Source organism: Coturnix japonica, chromosome 4 (assembly GCF_054131305.1).
Source record: "Coturnix japonica strain WE chromosome 4, WE-NBRP24, whole genome shotgun sequence".
Taxonomy (NCBI): Eukaryota; Metazoa; Chordata; class Aves; order Galliformes; family Phasianidae; genus Coturnix; species Coturnix japonica.
The window spans coordinates 19,648,255-19,663,163 of NC_140666.1; the positions used below are offsets into that span (position 1 = coordinate 19,648,255).

The window sequence follows — 14,909 nt, forward strand, 5'->3', positions numbered from 1 at the left end:
CGTGATTCCCCACGTCCTGAGGGGCTGCCGCGTTGTTATTGCGGCTGCTTGGACACCCCCGTTCCCCTCCCGCTCCTATAGCCGGGCTGCTCTCGGCAGCGCTGCCTGTCTGCGCTGCTCGTCCCTCTCTTCCCCCGAAGCACGGAGCGGTGGGGAACGGCATCTGCGCTGCGCAGAGAGCCCGGAGCCGCCTTCGTGGAGCCCAGCGCTGCCATCCCACCTCGTCTCTGCTTCCCCAAGCGCCGGACGGACGGACGGACGGGTGGAGAGACAGACGTGCCGGCACGGCGCTCGTTGCCGCGGCAGGCGGAAGATGCGCGTATTTATGGAGCCAGCGCTTCCTTTTGCGTTTGACTGACAGCCAGGATCCCTTCGCTGCCTGGTCACCGGCGCTGATTTGTATGCGCAAGGGTCCGCCTCGCACCGAGATGCAGCCACAGCAGCTTGCAGAGCTGTCACACTCACACAGGCTTCTTATCTGCACTGGCTTGACGAATTAAAAAGCAAGCCAGCCAGCGAGAGAGAGACCGGGAGAGAGAGGGGGGAAGAGAGAGAGAGAAGCTTGCAGACAGCGCTCGCTTGCTTTCCTAAAGGAAGGATTTTGCGTCTCTAGTGCTCCCCGGTTGTGATGATGCTTCACTTAGCGGGCTCCAGAATGAGCTAGAGACAGCAGCTAGGGGGATAAACTGAAAGCAGACCACAAACGGTTCCGAGCAAAGCAAACCGGGAACAGTTTTCTCCTTTATTCTAGCATGGTGGATGTATGGACAGTCTTACAGAGCAGAGGTTGACTTCTCCAAATCTGCCAGCCCCACATCTCGAACACTACAGTGTTCTGCATTGCACCATGACCTTGGATGTTCAAACGGTGGTCGTTTTTGCAGTGATTGTGGTGCTATTGCTTGTGAATGTCATACTCATGTTCTTCCTGGGCACTCGTTAAATGGATTTTTTCTCCTGAGCTGTTGGGGGCTACTACTACCACTAGCAATTCAACAAGAGAGCAAGAGCGGGAGAGAGAGAGAAAGGAGAGAGAGAGAGACAGAAAGAGAGATTCTTACTGAGGGGGGAACGCGTTGAGCTTCAACATGGCCTCGCTGTGATATGTATGACGTTGGTATATTATCTCTCCCTAAATCTTTTGTCATGTCTTGTCTTTAAGTATGCCTGTAAGTGTAGCTGCTTTTGCCTGGGTTTTAAATGTGATAAATAATAGCGATCATCCATTCCTGTGTCGTTCTGTGCTAGAGAGATAGAGCTGTACGTATGTAGTTAAGCAGAGTGAAAATATCTGTCTGTAATCAGCACGGGTTGTGTTATTGTGCTTCCTTTAAAATACTGACTCGAGTTAATAACGAGATGTTTTGTTCGAAATTTCCAGCAAGCAGTTAATGTGAATGTCTGTGAGAGTAACCATGTAGCTGCCAGGTGAGAGGTGCTGCCTGCAATTGGATTGAGCTCTGGACATTTTTAAGGGGGATGAGGGGGGACGAGAAATCCTATTAAAGGATTAAATCTTTGCTAAAATAACATTCAGCCACAAAAGAGGGAGAAAAACCCAGATTTCTTTATTTATCTGTGTTGCCTTGATGATCTGACTTGATTTCTCAATATTCAACCCAAAAGCCTCCAAATTCCATGTCCACACCGATTTAGCCTGGTGCCTTTCTTAAAGAGATGTGAGAGAGACTGAATGTAACCTGCTGGGCTTTTTCTGTCTGTATGTGCTTTATATCTTGCAGATTGAGAAGGAGGACTCAAAGATATCCAGGGATGCATGCTTTGTTTTCCTTTGCTAAAGCAACAGACACGGAGGGGATGGGTTGGCTTTGGTTTCTCTTGCAATCTTACTTAGCTTTCTTTAATGTCTGTGTATTTATATTGATGGTTTTTAGGCAATATACATAGGGAAAATGTTTGCCCACCGTAAGGATTATGAGATTTTGAGATGGGCTGTTTCGTGTGACTTTATTTACATTGATTTTCTTGCAAATGAAGTGCAGAGCTGCATATTATGGGCTTGCTGAATAGGTGTCCACCAGCGGGAGGTCTGTCTGCTGGGAGATGTCTGGTCCCAAATTGCAATGTTTACAGCCTGCAAGCAGCTGCGGGCTCCAGTTGCATCAAGTCAGTGAGGATATGAAGGGGGGTGGCTGCAAAAAGCAATGTGTTCTCCTCTTGGAAATACGTCTCTGTATTTCAGTACTGTTCTGTTAGGAATCCGGCTGAGCTTTAAATCTATTTTCCCCTTTCAAAAATCAGAATTGCTCCAGAACTTAAGAAATCACAGTTTGCAAATGTTTTGATCTCTTGATAACCTTCAGTGGAATTATTTTGCTTTGATAATTAACCCTCCAGCTGTATTGTTTACCTGATGTCCTCTAGCGATCCAGGGGGGAAAAAATAATAATGAAGTAATTGATTAATAAAGGCACGGATGGGGTTTACAGATGGGGGCTCCCAGCCCTTCCCATGCAAGTGGTGCTGTGAGTTGTGTGCAGAGAGAGGCTGAGTTGGGAGCAGAGTTGTTTTTGGCTGGTGGCATGGTCGGACATTGAGTGAAATGCTGTAGGTCTGCAGCTCTGAAACTGCCTTTAGATGTAAATAAGAGAGGGGAAAAAAAAATGCCCTGGTCTCGGGGTGGTAACATTTGGCTGGCTGAGCTGACAGAGGAGCGTGATGGCAGCAGCCCTGTGTAATGGCCAGCAATTCCAAACCCAGTGGCACAGCACGGTTGCTTGGTGCCTGCTGGCTCTGCATCCTCACCCTGGGAGCTACCTGGGGGAGAGGGATCAGCTTCACTCCCCAATAGACTGAGTGACCATCCCTAGGAAAAGTCATTTGGATGTTGAACATGGTTTGGGTCATTAAACAGCTCCAATCAGCTTCATTTTCCTGTTAGCTATGCGATGCCATTAGTTTTACAGGTTGCAGAACCTCTTGGAAATATCATGAGAGAGCAAAGATCACCAAGGAGAGGGAATCAATCAGATGGCAGCTGAAATAATCCTCGTGGTGAAACGGTTTTAAACAATTTGGGGGAGCAAGGGTGGAAAAATGAAAAGCAGAAAAACCCAGCGAGTTAAAAATAAGAGGCAACTGTGTCTGAATGTTGATTTTCCTTGCTGCTGGAGCCTTGGCATTAAGGTTTACCTTTCAATACGATTTCTACTAGGAATGCTCAGTACCTGCTGGGGTGTTCCAGTCTGTGTTGGTGCATTCCTGGATGCAGAGCGGGCAGTGCCAGTGTTGGATGATATGTGCTGGTGTGATGGATCTCATAATCCCTGTGAGGACACTGTGTGGGACTGGGGGACTGGGGGCTTTCAGGTACATGGGGAGGGACAGAGATGTGAGGCACAGGATAGGGTTTTTTTCAAACTTGCGTATTTTTTCCATAAGGCAGCGTGCTTAAAGGGGATTGGTGTAACTTTAGTAGTACTTTCTGGGTTTTTGCTCTCCCAAAGATTAGCGGGATCAAAGAAAGTGAGGTTTGTGCGGAGCACATTGAAAGTTCAATGCAGAGAAGAACTTTGAGTGTTGGTTTAGCAGAGCTGTGTTGGGCATCCTGTTGGGCTCTAGGAAGAAAGAGAGGAAACTAGCATGGAAAGTGAGCAAGGGCTGTGGTTTTCACTGTGTTTAGTTAGGTCTTTTTCCCACCTGCATTTCTCGGGGTCCACCTTTTCCAATGGGCCTTCAGCCACCTGCTCCATCCCCGTTTTGGTTGTTTTGCGCCTGCATTTTGGCATTCCCTGAGCCTGCAGCTGAGCCTCAGACAGCCCCATTAGCAGAGCAGTTAGCGAGGTGAGCAGCTCTGTTTTGCTGTACTCCTCAGAAGCAGCTCAACCCAGGCCAGTCTGCTTCAGCACCTTTTTGGGGTGACCACGTTCCTGGTTCCTTGCAGTAGACCCTTCTGCTCATAAGCAACTATGCTTTGCACAGTGCGTGGTGCAATCTGTGTGCTGTAACAGATGGAGGTGGGGGACAGCCTTCCTCCCCCTGAGCTCTGTGGGAGGACACAAGCTTTGAGTGGGGCTGTTGGGGTTGGTCCTGGCCCTATAGCTCACCCCCATTTGTCAGCATTGAGCTCCTCCTGTTCATAGGAATGCTCAAACCCAGAGGTGAGGGAAGAGTGGTTGTCCCTGTAAAGAAATTAGAGTGCTGACCCTCTAGAAAACACACTCCCCAAGAAAATGGTGCATTTGTATGCAGATGGGATAAGTATAACACATAAAATCTCTTTCAGTGATTGCTCCTGTTGTTTCTGAGGCCGGGTGATGGGAGAGCTGACTTGCTGTTTGTCTGCTTAAGCAGGATTCAATGTTATTTGCCACAGGATTCATGAAAATGCCTCTGACTGTATCATAGCAACCCTGCATCCCACAGTCCATAAAAAGTCCATCGGCTGTGCGGCAATCCGCCGCCGTTAGGATTCGGGCACCCTTCTCAGCACAGGAAAGGGAGTGTTTCTCCCTCTTTGGATGCTTCAGAGCAAAGCATCCGTGTTGGGATGCTCCGTGTCGGGATGGTTCGTGCTGGCCCCATGATTAGTGTGATGTTAATGCTCTGAGAGAGCTTCCGTTCATTTTTCTGTTGGTTTTTAAAGGCTCCCCCCTCCCTCCCTGGCTATTTCCCAGCTCTGTGTTAAACCTCACATGACAAGTTAGAGGGGGACGGGACATCTCGGAGGGCTCTGACGCGATGGCCTGTCCCTGCCCTGCCATTCGGACCCCCGCCATGGCAGCGGCACGGCACTTGCTTATGCTTCGTAGTGAGTGAGGATTGGCCCCGGTGGAGCCCTGCAGTGGGGATGCGGAGGTGCTTGCTCGTCCTGTAGATGAATGTCTTATTAGCACTGCATGTTCACCTGATTCCTGCCCCCCGTCTGTTTGCATAATGTGGTTATATTTCTTTTTGGATCAGGTATTCAGTACACAGCCCAACTGCTGTGTATAATGTCTGAAGGGAAATTGCCAAAAATCCATGTAAGTTTTGTTTGGCTTGCTCTGGTTTGTGCCTGGACCCGCTTTTGTGTGCTGTCCGTTCAATCTGGTGTTGTTGCTGGTCTCTGTCTGTGCTGGTGGTGGGAACCACGGCGCTCTGTGTGCAGTGCCTGCTGCATGTCCGTGTCCTGCCTGTGCTGTCTGTGCTGCGGGGTTCTGTGCATCTGTTGTGGGGTGGCTCTGCTCTTACCATGTGTGCCTTCCTGAAGGGGCTATCACAGCTGTGCTCGGTACGTACCCGGTACCAGAGTGCTACCGCTGCTGTTGCGACCGAGCGCGCTGATTCCAGCTTTAACTGAAGAATTCTCAACGAGCACATGTTGGGAAGGATGAGGAAAACCGCCTAGTGATCATGCAATAACCATGATTATGTACTACATTGTTAGTAATGAAGAAGACGGGTCTGTTAGGTGGTCACAGCGGTGGCACAGGAGCTGCTGTCAGGACTCTGGTTGTGCCGTTAGTTTGCTGTGCGGCCCTCGGTATGTTCCTGCACTTCCTTGTGGTCCCCTTTCCCAAAGGAACACAGCACCATGCCCAGGCAGAGTCAGGACCGAGCACACCCACTGTGTCCCTTTTCTGTGCTGTCCCCGTGCTGTACCTCGTTGCTGGGGTGGTGGCAGGGCAGTGGGGCTCAGTGTGTTTGAGTGGAGGGAGGTGGCAAGCCGGAGTGATTTATAATTCTGCCTAAAAATAGGGGATCCTGGAGGAACTGCTGCTGGAGGAACCGTGATTTATTTCTTTTCTAATTGGTGATGGTTGAATGCCTTGTGACCCTGGTTGGAAGCAAGCCTTCATCTGAAGGACCCGGGCTGCCTCTGATTGTACCATCGTCCTCAGCAGCAAAGCGCCCTGCTGCTTTGGATGCTGATTTTCAACCAAAGGCATTTTTTGTGGAGCATTGCCTTTGTGCTGTGGGAAGCTCCACGCTGACAGTGTGCACAGGGCACACCTGGGCTGAGGGCAAAAACCCCGTGCTGTGCTGTGTGGGATGCTGGGCAGACCCGGGGCTCACAGCAGGGCTGTGATGAAGGAGCATGCTCACAGTTAGCCTGGGTTGTTCTATGGAAGGCTCTGTAGGGCTGTGCTACCCTTAGGGAGTTGTCGCTGTTCCCAGGGTAGAGCTGGGTAAACTGAGGCAGGGCTGCTACCTGAGCCAGGAGCTGTGGCAGCTGCATGTCTGCTTCTTCCTCTTCATCCTCGGTGGTGCAAGGGAGGTGGCCATGGCTCCTGGCTGCTGCCACCTGAGAGTGCCCCACGGACAGGCCCAGCCTGCAGGCTGTGCGGGAGCAATTTGCTCCAGTGGAGCATCATTTCCAGGGCTGTGTGCACAGTGGGCACCAGGAACAGAAGCACCTTCCAGTGCCCCTATGGAAGGGCCCACAAGTTAGTGCCTGCCCCTTCTTTTGCATCAGCTGAGCCACATGTAACATAATGTGTAGACTACTGGCAAGGATTGAGTTGCTATTTTAGGCAGCATTTCTGGCTAAGTAAAGCAGGGGGTACACTGCAAGCTGCTTTTCTCTGCAATCTTCTCTAATGCTCTGAGTAATTAACTCTTTCTGCAGCTCCATTGCTGGCCTCTAGGACAGGAGCAGGACTCACAGGGTGACGGCACCATAACCGCAGCTGTGATGTGGTCTCAGCAAGTGGCATTGCTCCTTTGCCACAGCCCTTATTATTTTGATGGGTGGGCTAATAGGAGAAGTTAATTTCTAGATGATTACGTTGTTAGCTTCTCTCCCTGCCCTACAATGAGTGCTCCAGCAGCCTTCCCTCTCGAGCTTGGCTGCTGCAGTGCGATGCTGCCATATCACGGGCTGCAGGGCTGCGTGTAAAGGGAAAGCAGCATCCTGCTCTCCTGCTGCTTCCCATGGTCAAGTCTGTGGGGCACGTCCTGCCTGTATTAGGATGTCAGTAATTGTCAACAGGTTTGGGATGCAGGACACGGGCAGGGATGTATTGGCATGCTCAAAACGTGCTCCAAAGAGCTGCCTCACCCTCAGCAGTGCCCAAGTAAAATTCTCTTACTGTTGCTTATTGTTTTTCCTTGTATCAGTCTGCTTTCTACAGAAGGGTATTTGCATGAGAGCATCTGTTTCTAAACGGATCAGTTTCTTCTGTTACCAATTCTGGGGGCTGGAGCTGATGGTGGTGAGATGGGTGGCTGAGTGAGTTGTGGCAGCTCTGGGTGCAGAGGTGCTGGGGAGCGACCAGCTGGCTCTGAGGGCTCTGAGCACAGCAGAGGTCCTCTGTGTGTGGGGGGAATGCTTCTTGGAATTGAAAAGATACAGTGTGGCCGCAGCTGCACAGAGATAAATATGAATGTAGAGGAAGACCCTAAAGACCAATCTTCCATCCTGATAAGCAGTGGGCTGATTTGCTGGGCGTATCTGTAGAAAAGTTTGCTAAAGAAAATTAGTCTAATTTGGAAAAAAAACAGCAAGATCGTGTTAACGTTAGCAGAAGACAGGGCTTTTTTCCCCAAGGAATTTCATATTCTGCTCACTGCTTTTGATGCTTTCACTCTCCTGTATTATATTTAATATATCTGACAAGATTTTCTTAATAGGTTTTACATTGAAGTTTCTGTTCTGATACCAAATTTGGTAAAGACTTGCTATCTCAGATTCTTTCTCCTCAGCTTGATAAGGCGCTGATTAATTTTATACAACTCTCTTTCCTTATCTAGTTGAGCTTCAGTCAGTTTTATTGTAAACTTGGAAAAGTATGATCAATCTTTAATGTTTGTTTTTAAGGTTTATTGCAAAGACTTTGAGGCGTGTGGCACATTTGGTGTTTTGTGAAGTTCTCTAAGAATTACATTAAAAAGCAACAATTATAGAGCAGGTTTTGAATCCAGATAAAATACTTTAAAATAGGAATGAGTGCCCTTCAAATGAGAGTTGGTTGTGATGTAGCTGGGGGTGTTGAATGAGAATTCTGTTACTGTTGCATAGCGCACACAAAGCTGGATGCATAAAGCAGGGAATGCTGATGGCGCAAGTGTACAGGGCAGGATGAGGAGGTGCTGTGTCTGCTCGGTGCCTCCACCCACTCCTCCATCCCAGGAGAGCAGGGCAGAGAGCTGGCTGCCATCCGCAGAGAGCGTCTGCCTCGGCTTTGTGGGCAGCAGCTGACACCTGGATGGATTTTCAGTCTCCTCTGGCCCAGGGTAGATGGATCTCTCATCTGACGCCTAGCAGCAGATCGATCCCATCTCCTGGACACCAAAGGTTTTGCACAAGTCTCTCCTAAAGAATTGACAGTACGCAGAGGCACAGAGAAGGTTGTAGCAGGCAATGCATTCCCAGTGCTTCTTATTTTGTTCCCCCTATCTCCCCCCCCATAGCTTTCTGATTTCTGGTTCTCCTTCCCCACTCCCCGTGTTAAACAGTTGCTGTGTTTTGACCCAGAAAATGGTGCTGGTTCAATCCATCTCCAGCACGTGTTGTCAGTGTGGGTGCCAGGCTGTCCCCTCTCATCCTCACTCACACACGGCACATGCAGCAATAAGCATACATGTGCAGGCTTCTGTATGCATTTGTATTTGTGTATATTTATCTCTACATATTCAGGGAAACAAATATATTAAAACACATGTGCATATGTTTTCCTTCCCAGATATATTTTGAAAAATATGAGTCAGCAGCAGGCAGGAACATATTACATAATCTCTGGGAGGGAAGAAAACCTTGCAATTATTAGGAGGCAGGATTGCTGCGAGCAGCACTTCTTAGCATCATTTTGTTAGCCCATGTCAGGGTGTGCCTCTCCGACAAGTGGCCTTATTTCCATTGGATGCAGCTGCGTCCGATTCAGAAATGGAGTTCCAGCATCTTGGCTTTTGTTGTATATTTAAAGTAATCAGCAACGAGCAGAATCTCAGCTCTGGGTTGAGGATGACATCTCTTCCTTAGCCTGTTTTTCTGCAAGGACTCTCTGGTTTTCCTTTCTGGCTCCCCCTGCTCCCCACCTCCCGCTGTTTTCTCTAAAATCCCAGCACTAAGAGAAATTGCACAAGAGTGCAGCTGGAAATAAGCGTTGCCCCCTCCGCCTCCTCTCTGCTCGTGGCCGCCCACCTCCACTGCCTACACCAACGGGATGAAGTCAACATCCACTTTTAGCCTCCGTCTCCTGCTCTCACAGCTCCCTGCAAGCTCCCTCCCAGGGCTGCACAGTGTGTGCTAGATGGAATTTAGAGAGGGAAGAGCTCCATGGCAGTGGCTCCTGCAGCTGTAGGTCAATTGTGGTACACCATGATGTAAAGGGATGGCACCAACAAAAACCAAGTGATGTGAATCCAGCTTGAGTCAGAGGGCAGTGACCATGGGGGCCAGGTGCCCTGGGAGGAGCAGGGTGTTGAGTGCTCTTGCCTGCTGGCAGTGCTGTACCACTGTTCTTCCATCTCTCATGCAGGGCTTTATTCCAGGCTTCCTAGTCAAATTCTTGCATTTCTGAAGACAGTTCAATAAGCCCAGGAGGGGAATAGGCAGTGGCAGAGTTAAAGGAAGTAAAGGAAAGAAGTTGTTTGGTTATTTCTTATTTGTCCAATAAAACCAAAGGTTTTGAACCGCTTTCATCTCCCGGGGTGCTGCAACAGTTCTGCTGTGGCTAAGCTGGTGGTCGCCTTTCAAGCCAAGGGAACGCTTTGTTGTAGTTTTGAAATAGCAAAGCCTTCCCAAGGAGGCAGTAAATTGCCACACTGGCTGGAACCAGGAGTGCAAGGAGCTCTGTGCCCTGTCTGGGGTAGTGTCTGAGAGACAGGCTGCAGGGAAAATTGTGAGAGACACCATAATTGGTGATGATGGAATAACCTGTTTATCCAGAGCCCTCTGTCTTCACCCCTATTAGCTGGGGGTTTCTGCTACTCTGAGACGTGAGAATTTGAATCTTTTGTATCTTTAAAACCACAAAAGCCTCCACTGTAACCAGGAGATTCTCATGAGCTCAGCAGAGGTGATGTGCTCATCAGTTCCCCTCCATTAGGGCCCTGCGTTTTATTCTTTGTTTTTCCTTCTGTAAAACGTGCGGAAGGAAATTGCCCTTTCTTGTTAAACGATTTGACAGCCAAGGATGGAAAGCGCTGTGTCCAAGGTAGATGTGATTATAGCAGATAGAGGATTGCTGAAAAATACTGCTAGGTCAGCCTGCTCTTCTCTTTGCCAGAAGAGCCAAAAAGGAGGTGGGCTCCTCGAGAGCTTCTGCAGCCCAGGGTCCTGCCCAGGCTGCTCCTTCCTTTCATTATTGGTAGTTAAAAGCCACCTGAGATCCTAACAGTGATGCCCAGTGAAGGGCTGGATCAGCTTCCAGAGTGTTCCACCAAAGATTAATTTGGGCTTAGATGTTTTGCATATGCAACATCAGGCTGCATTCTTATTATTTCCACCGTTTTGACAAGCATTCAGTTAGGTAAGGTCTTGATACCTCTTTAAAGCCTCCAATCATTACTCATTAGTAACACAATTCCTCCCCGTTTTTAATTGATCCAGATTAGGCTTTTCTGTTTCTTTGTATGTCTGTACAGCGAGGAAATTAAGCTACACTGACAAGAAATACCAAAGTAAAAACAGTTGCTTTGCAGTTGAAGCTTCACAGCCTTTTGTGGCATGAACTCCAGGGCAGAACCATTCACAGTAACCAGCAACCCTCTCCTCAGAGCCAGTAATAAGGTACAGGAAGGGCTCACAGTGCAGGTATGAATGGCACAAAAGCCACCCAAGGCTGCCCAGTCCTGCTCTGGATGGCAGGATCCCACTGCCAGTGCTGTCTCCTGCAAGCAGACCTCTGCCTGAGTGACACAGGCTCATGGCTTTCTTCCTCAATCTTTCCTTTTAGAGCTTTTGTGTCTGACCACCCTCTCCCCAAAAGCAAGGCTGTTCCCTGGGGCGTTTCCTTCTGTTTTGTCAGACATGGCAGGAGATGTCTGTAGTGGTTAATCTCAGATGGTCATGAAAGACTTCCACTGGGTCCTTTGAACAGATCACCCACAGCTGAAAACACCTTGTTGCCACTAGCAGTGGTTTTGGCTTTCCTTTTGTTTCCTTCCCGTTTCCACTGCAGACAATTTTACCTTCATGTTTTGTTTGTTTGTTTTTCCCAGCTGATGTTGAAATTCAAGTAATAATGCTTGATATTCTTCATTCCAGAACCTTCAGAATGATTTCTGAAGTTGGGTTACTTAGAAGCCTTTGTGCTAAACAAATACTTGAGTAATTTTTCTGTTTTATAATGAAAATAGGTGCCTGAAAACCATCATACGTCAGCTGAAGATCAAAGCCTTGGGACTACCTGCAGTTATCTGTATTATCCACAGGAGTGATATAGGCTCAAGGTTGCGTAGGATAAATACAAAGGGACTGATGAGGGCCACGTGCATCTCTAAAAGTGAATCCCAATGCTTCTGAGAGCTGTGCCTGGTGACTGCCACCCTACTGCTGCCCTAACTGGAAATCCCTTGAATTATCATCTTATTGAATTATCATCTTATTTGTATGTCCATCCCTAGGCAGCAATGTCTGGCAAGTGGTTGGAGTGAGGTAACAGCAGCCCTGCCCTTTTCAGGGGCAACTGGACTCCTTTACAAGCTCTTGTGAAGAACAGAATTATTTTCATGTTGTCCATCCTCATGGTTTTCCTCCTTTCCTGTGATTTATTAGCAGGAATCAGGACGGTACATGGAGATTTGTGTCCTGGAGGCAGCCTGAGAGTCTGGGGCAGCTCACAAAGCAGTTGCCTCAGTGCTCAGATGGTTGTGGGTTTTCTCAGCAGCTGTAGTCAGTGCCCACAGTGGGTATTTGCACCCCTGGCCAGCTGCTTACAGGGGAATGCTATGAGCTACCAACAGCACCATCCTTCTAGTAGTAAAACATAAAAATGGTTGGATGCGGTGCAGTTTGGAAAAGGAAAAAGGTAGCTGAGCTCCAAAGAGGGGCTGATGAATTGTGAAGGAAACTAAAAAGGAGAGATGCAGAAATAAATTCTGTAACAGAAACAAATAATGTTTTTACAGCATTTTATAACTCAATGTAATTGCAGTCCATCTAGAAATCTATTTGAGGCAAGAAATCAATTCAGAATTGTAGGAGGAAGGCATTGGACTTCCAGATGTTTACGGCTTTCTGGCTTGCTATGTTCAGCTTCCTTGCAGATTATTTGAATCCCTTCTTGCAGTGGGCTCGAAAAGGCTCCTCCTTGTTGCAGGTGGGTTAGAAAGTGCATTGCCTCGAGGCTTTCTCCTCTGAGCTTCTCCTCTTGTTTTGTCTCAAGGAACATTGAGAGGAGGCTGTACTGGTGAGCACAGTGGCTTTAGAAGGTGAAAGCCCTCAGCTTTGCATACGATAATCCTACATAGCATCTGCCAGGCTGGGCTCCTGTTTGCCTATGAGTGATAGAGCTGGGGCATCGAGTGCTGTTTGTTCTGATCGCCTCTTTGAAATACGCTGGGGCATGTCATACAGTGGAGGTATTATGGCTGCACAAACTGCTGGTATTTATTGTTCACCATATATATTCTCAGCCTACTTAAGATATTGGTAGAAGTCTCAGTGTTAGAGGCTTCTGGTGTCTGCAGGGTGTGGTGCGTTTGTCTTGGTATTGTTAAGCCATGAATTTAGTAGATGTCAGTAGTGTCATTCCCGGCAGTCCCCTGAAAGGCCAGTGCATGACATTTCTCTTGTGCATGGTGGCATTCCTAAGGAGATTTTACCTTGTTCCTCATCCATTTTGAGTATTCAGACTGCCCTTGGTGATGGGCATTGAATCCAGCTGTTGACAAGTGCTGTGCAGGCGCTGAGGCAGTGATGTGTTGGGGCAGAGCTCAGCAGTACAGGATGGGTGTCCTGCTCCCCTGGAGCTACCATGGGCACCCTGTTTCTCATGGACTACCAGGAGCTGCTGCCTTCCTTCTCTTCCTTCCCAGACTCCCCTACACATTTGTGTTGTAAGTACAGTCTCAGAGCAATGGAGTGAAATGGGGAGAAGGTTTGCAGTAGCTTCACTGCCAATCTGGAGAGATGGCAGCACAGAGAAAGCACCCACAAGCTGAGGAGGAGGCGAGGCAAGAGAAGATGTGTAGGCTTTTGCAAATAAAGAAAGTGTAGATAAAAGAGGGAGAAGGATACAATGCAGGGGGTTACAGTGGAGTGGTGTTACACAGTGAATGCTGGGGCTGGAAATGGGAATTTAGGCATATCCTTGGGCATGGGTTTACGTTTCTGGAAAATAAGTGATGTGTTTCACATGGGACAGGAGTGATTAGGCTGGAGAAAGTACTGAGAACAGTTACTCAAGTGGACTGTCTTCTGTTGGCCTTAACCAGAACAGATGATTCAAATATGGTTTTCTGACCACACAGCCCCCTGAATTGCATACTGGCAGCTCTGGACAGCACTTCTTAATGAATGGGCAGCACCAGCAGGATTTGCACAAAATGAAGTTTATTCTAATGATAACTGCAGAGAGGAGCAGCAGAGCTCCCAAAGACAGATGGATTCATGAGGAGAAGGGCTCTGGAAATGGGCCGCTGCTAACACTGGAGCAGAGATGAAGGGAGTGTTTTATTATTATTACCTGGAGTTGATTCAAACTCCAGCAGACGGTAAGATTTGCCAGTTAGTGCTAGAAAGCTGAGCTTGTGTGTGCCTGTCAGTCCCATCCATTAGTGACTATGCGGCCCTGTGTCCACTAGTGCTGTGTGAACCCAAAATGACTGGTTAAGGAAGAATCCAAGCTTAGTTTGGTGGTTCAGCCAATGTTGGTGGTGGATATGGGTGCTAGGAGATGATGCCATGAACAGGTCTTGGTTTTGGCACCAGACCTAAAGCAAGAAACAAGTGAGACATTTCATCAGCTGGAGTCGGTGTTTTGATTACCGCTTGTGGAAGATTCATAGAGGTTGATTTGGCTGTAAAAAAAGGATTTTTCTTGGCAGCTCAACAGCCTGTTCCAAACCTTCCTGATCTCTTCAGCGTAATCAGAAGTCCTCTGGATTTATGGACGACCTTAGAAAGCACAAGCTGTGTTTGGTTGGCTGACCCGTGTTGGAGAGGCAGGGCTGTGGAGGCTTATCTCTGTCCAACAGCCTCGGATTCTTGTTTTAAAAAAGGCTACTGTATTCATCAGGTTCTTATTCTACCACACACGCACACATATTATATATATATATATTATATAACCATCCTAATTCTTAGATATTTCTGTCCCATCCGGTGTTACTGGTTTATAAACTCTCCCTGCCACCAATATTGGACAGACTTTCCTCCCTCTTTTCTTTACCTACAGTAACACTAATGTATAGTAACATTTTAAACTGAGCTGAAACCCCAGGATTCTTGCTAATCCTGATGGACTTAATGGGGGGAGAACACTGTGATACTGGGTGCTTGGAAATGAGCCCAAGACCATGGAAACCATGAACCAGATTCTTGGTCAACTGAGGTTTAGCTTTTGAGCTTTCCTATCTGTTGCTATCAGAGATTTTAAGTTTTCATCTTAGATGTCAGATATTGAAATCAGAAATCAATAGCTTAAACATGTCCGCTTTTCGGATAATCATTTTAAAATGTGTGCAACCAGTCTCTGTCCACTTTGACTCAGACCGGTGGTATTTTATTGTTGCTTTGAAGACTCTATAAAACCCCCCCAGCCTTTGTACAAAAGGAGCTCCAATAGCATTAAACTCATTTCTGTTACATCAAACCACTAAACTCATCAATAGCAATCTCACACTCCTCCAGGGAGCACAAAGGCACTTTGGATTTGACACCCTCAATCGCCTGGTGGTAAATAGGTCATTACTAATACAACAGCAGTAATAAAGTACGAGGCGTGAATGCAGAGACTTGGGAATGGTGGTGGTCGAGGTCCTTTTTCTTTGGCAGCAGATATTGTTGGCAGTGCAGCAGA

The 14,909-nt window shown here is 47.8% G+C and overlaps 2 protein-coding genes across 22 annotated transcripts in view; both read left to right on the forward strand.

The window, feature by feature from the left end:
- The window catches only part of ARHGEF9 (Cdc42 guanine nucleotide exchange factor 9), a 171,638-nt gene that overhangs the window by 78,439 nt on the left and 78,290 nt on the right, over positions 1 to 14,909 (forward strand). For 3 of the 21 annotated variants that reach the window (XM_085546169.1, XM_085546170.1, XM_085546173.1), the window contains exon 2: positions 4,924 to 4,985. The exons of 6 other annotated variants lie outside the window; for them this stretch is intronic. In XM_085546169.1, coding sequence (XP_085402295.1) covers positions 4,924 to 4,985 — 62 coding nt within the window. Of the gene's footprint in view, positions 1 to 425; positions 1,118 to 4,700; positions 4,819 to 4,923; positions 4,986 to 14,909 lie in introns of those variants that run through there. 12 more of the 21 variants (XM_085546175.1, XM_015860491.3, XM_085546178.1 and 9 more) reach the window with 9 other exon arrangements.
- On the forward strand, positions 764 to 1,012 carry LOC146760975 (uncharacterized). The gene has a single exon (XM_085546185.1). The coding sequence runs from the start codon at positions 764 to 766 to the stop codon at positions 941 to 943; it is 180 nt and encodes a 59-aa protein (XP_085402311.1). The 3' UTR covers positions 944 to 1,012.

Excerpts from the sequence above, each read along its gene's own strand:
- LOC146760975 (XM_085546185.1), top strand. The coding sequence starts at position 764 with ATGGACAGTCTTACAGAGCAGAGGTTGACTTCTCCAAATCTGCCAGCC.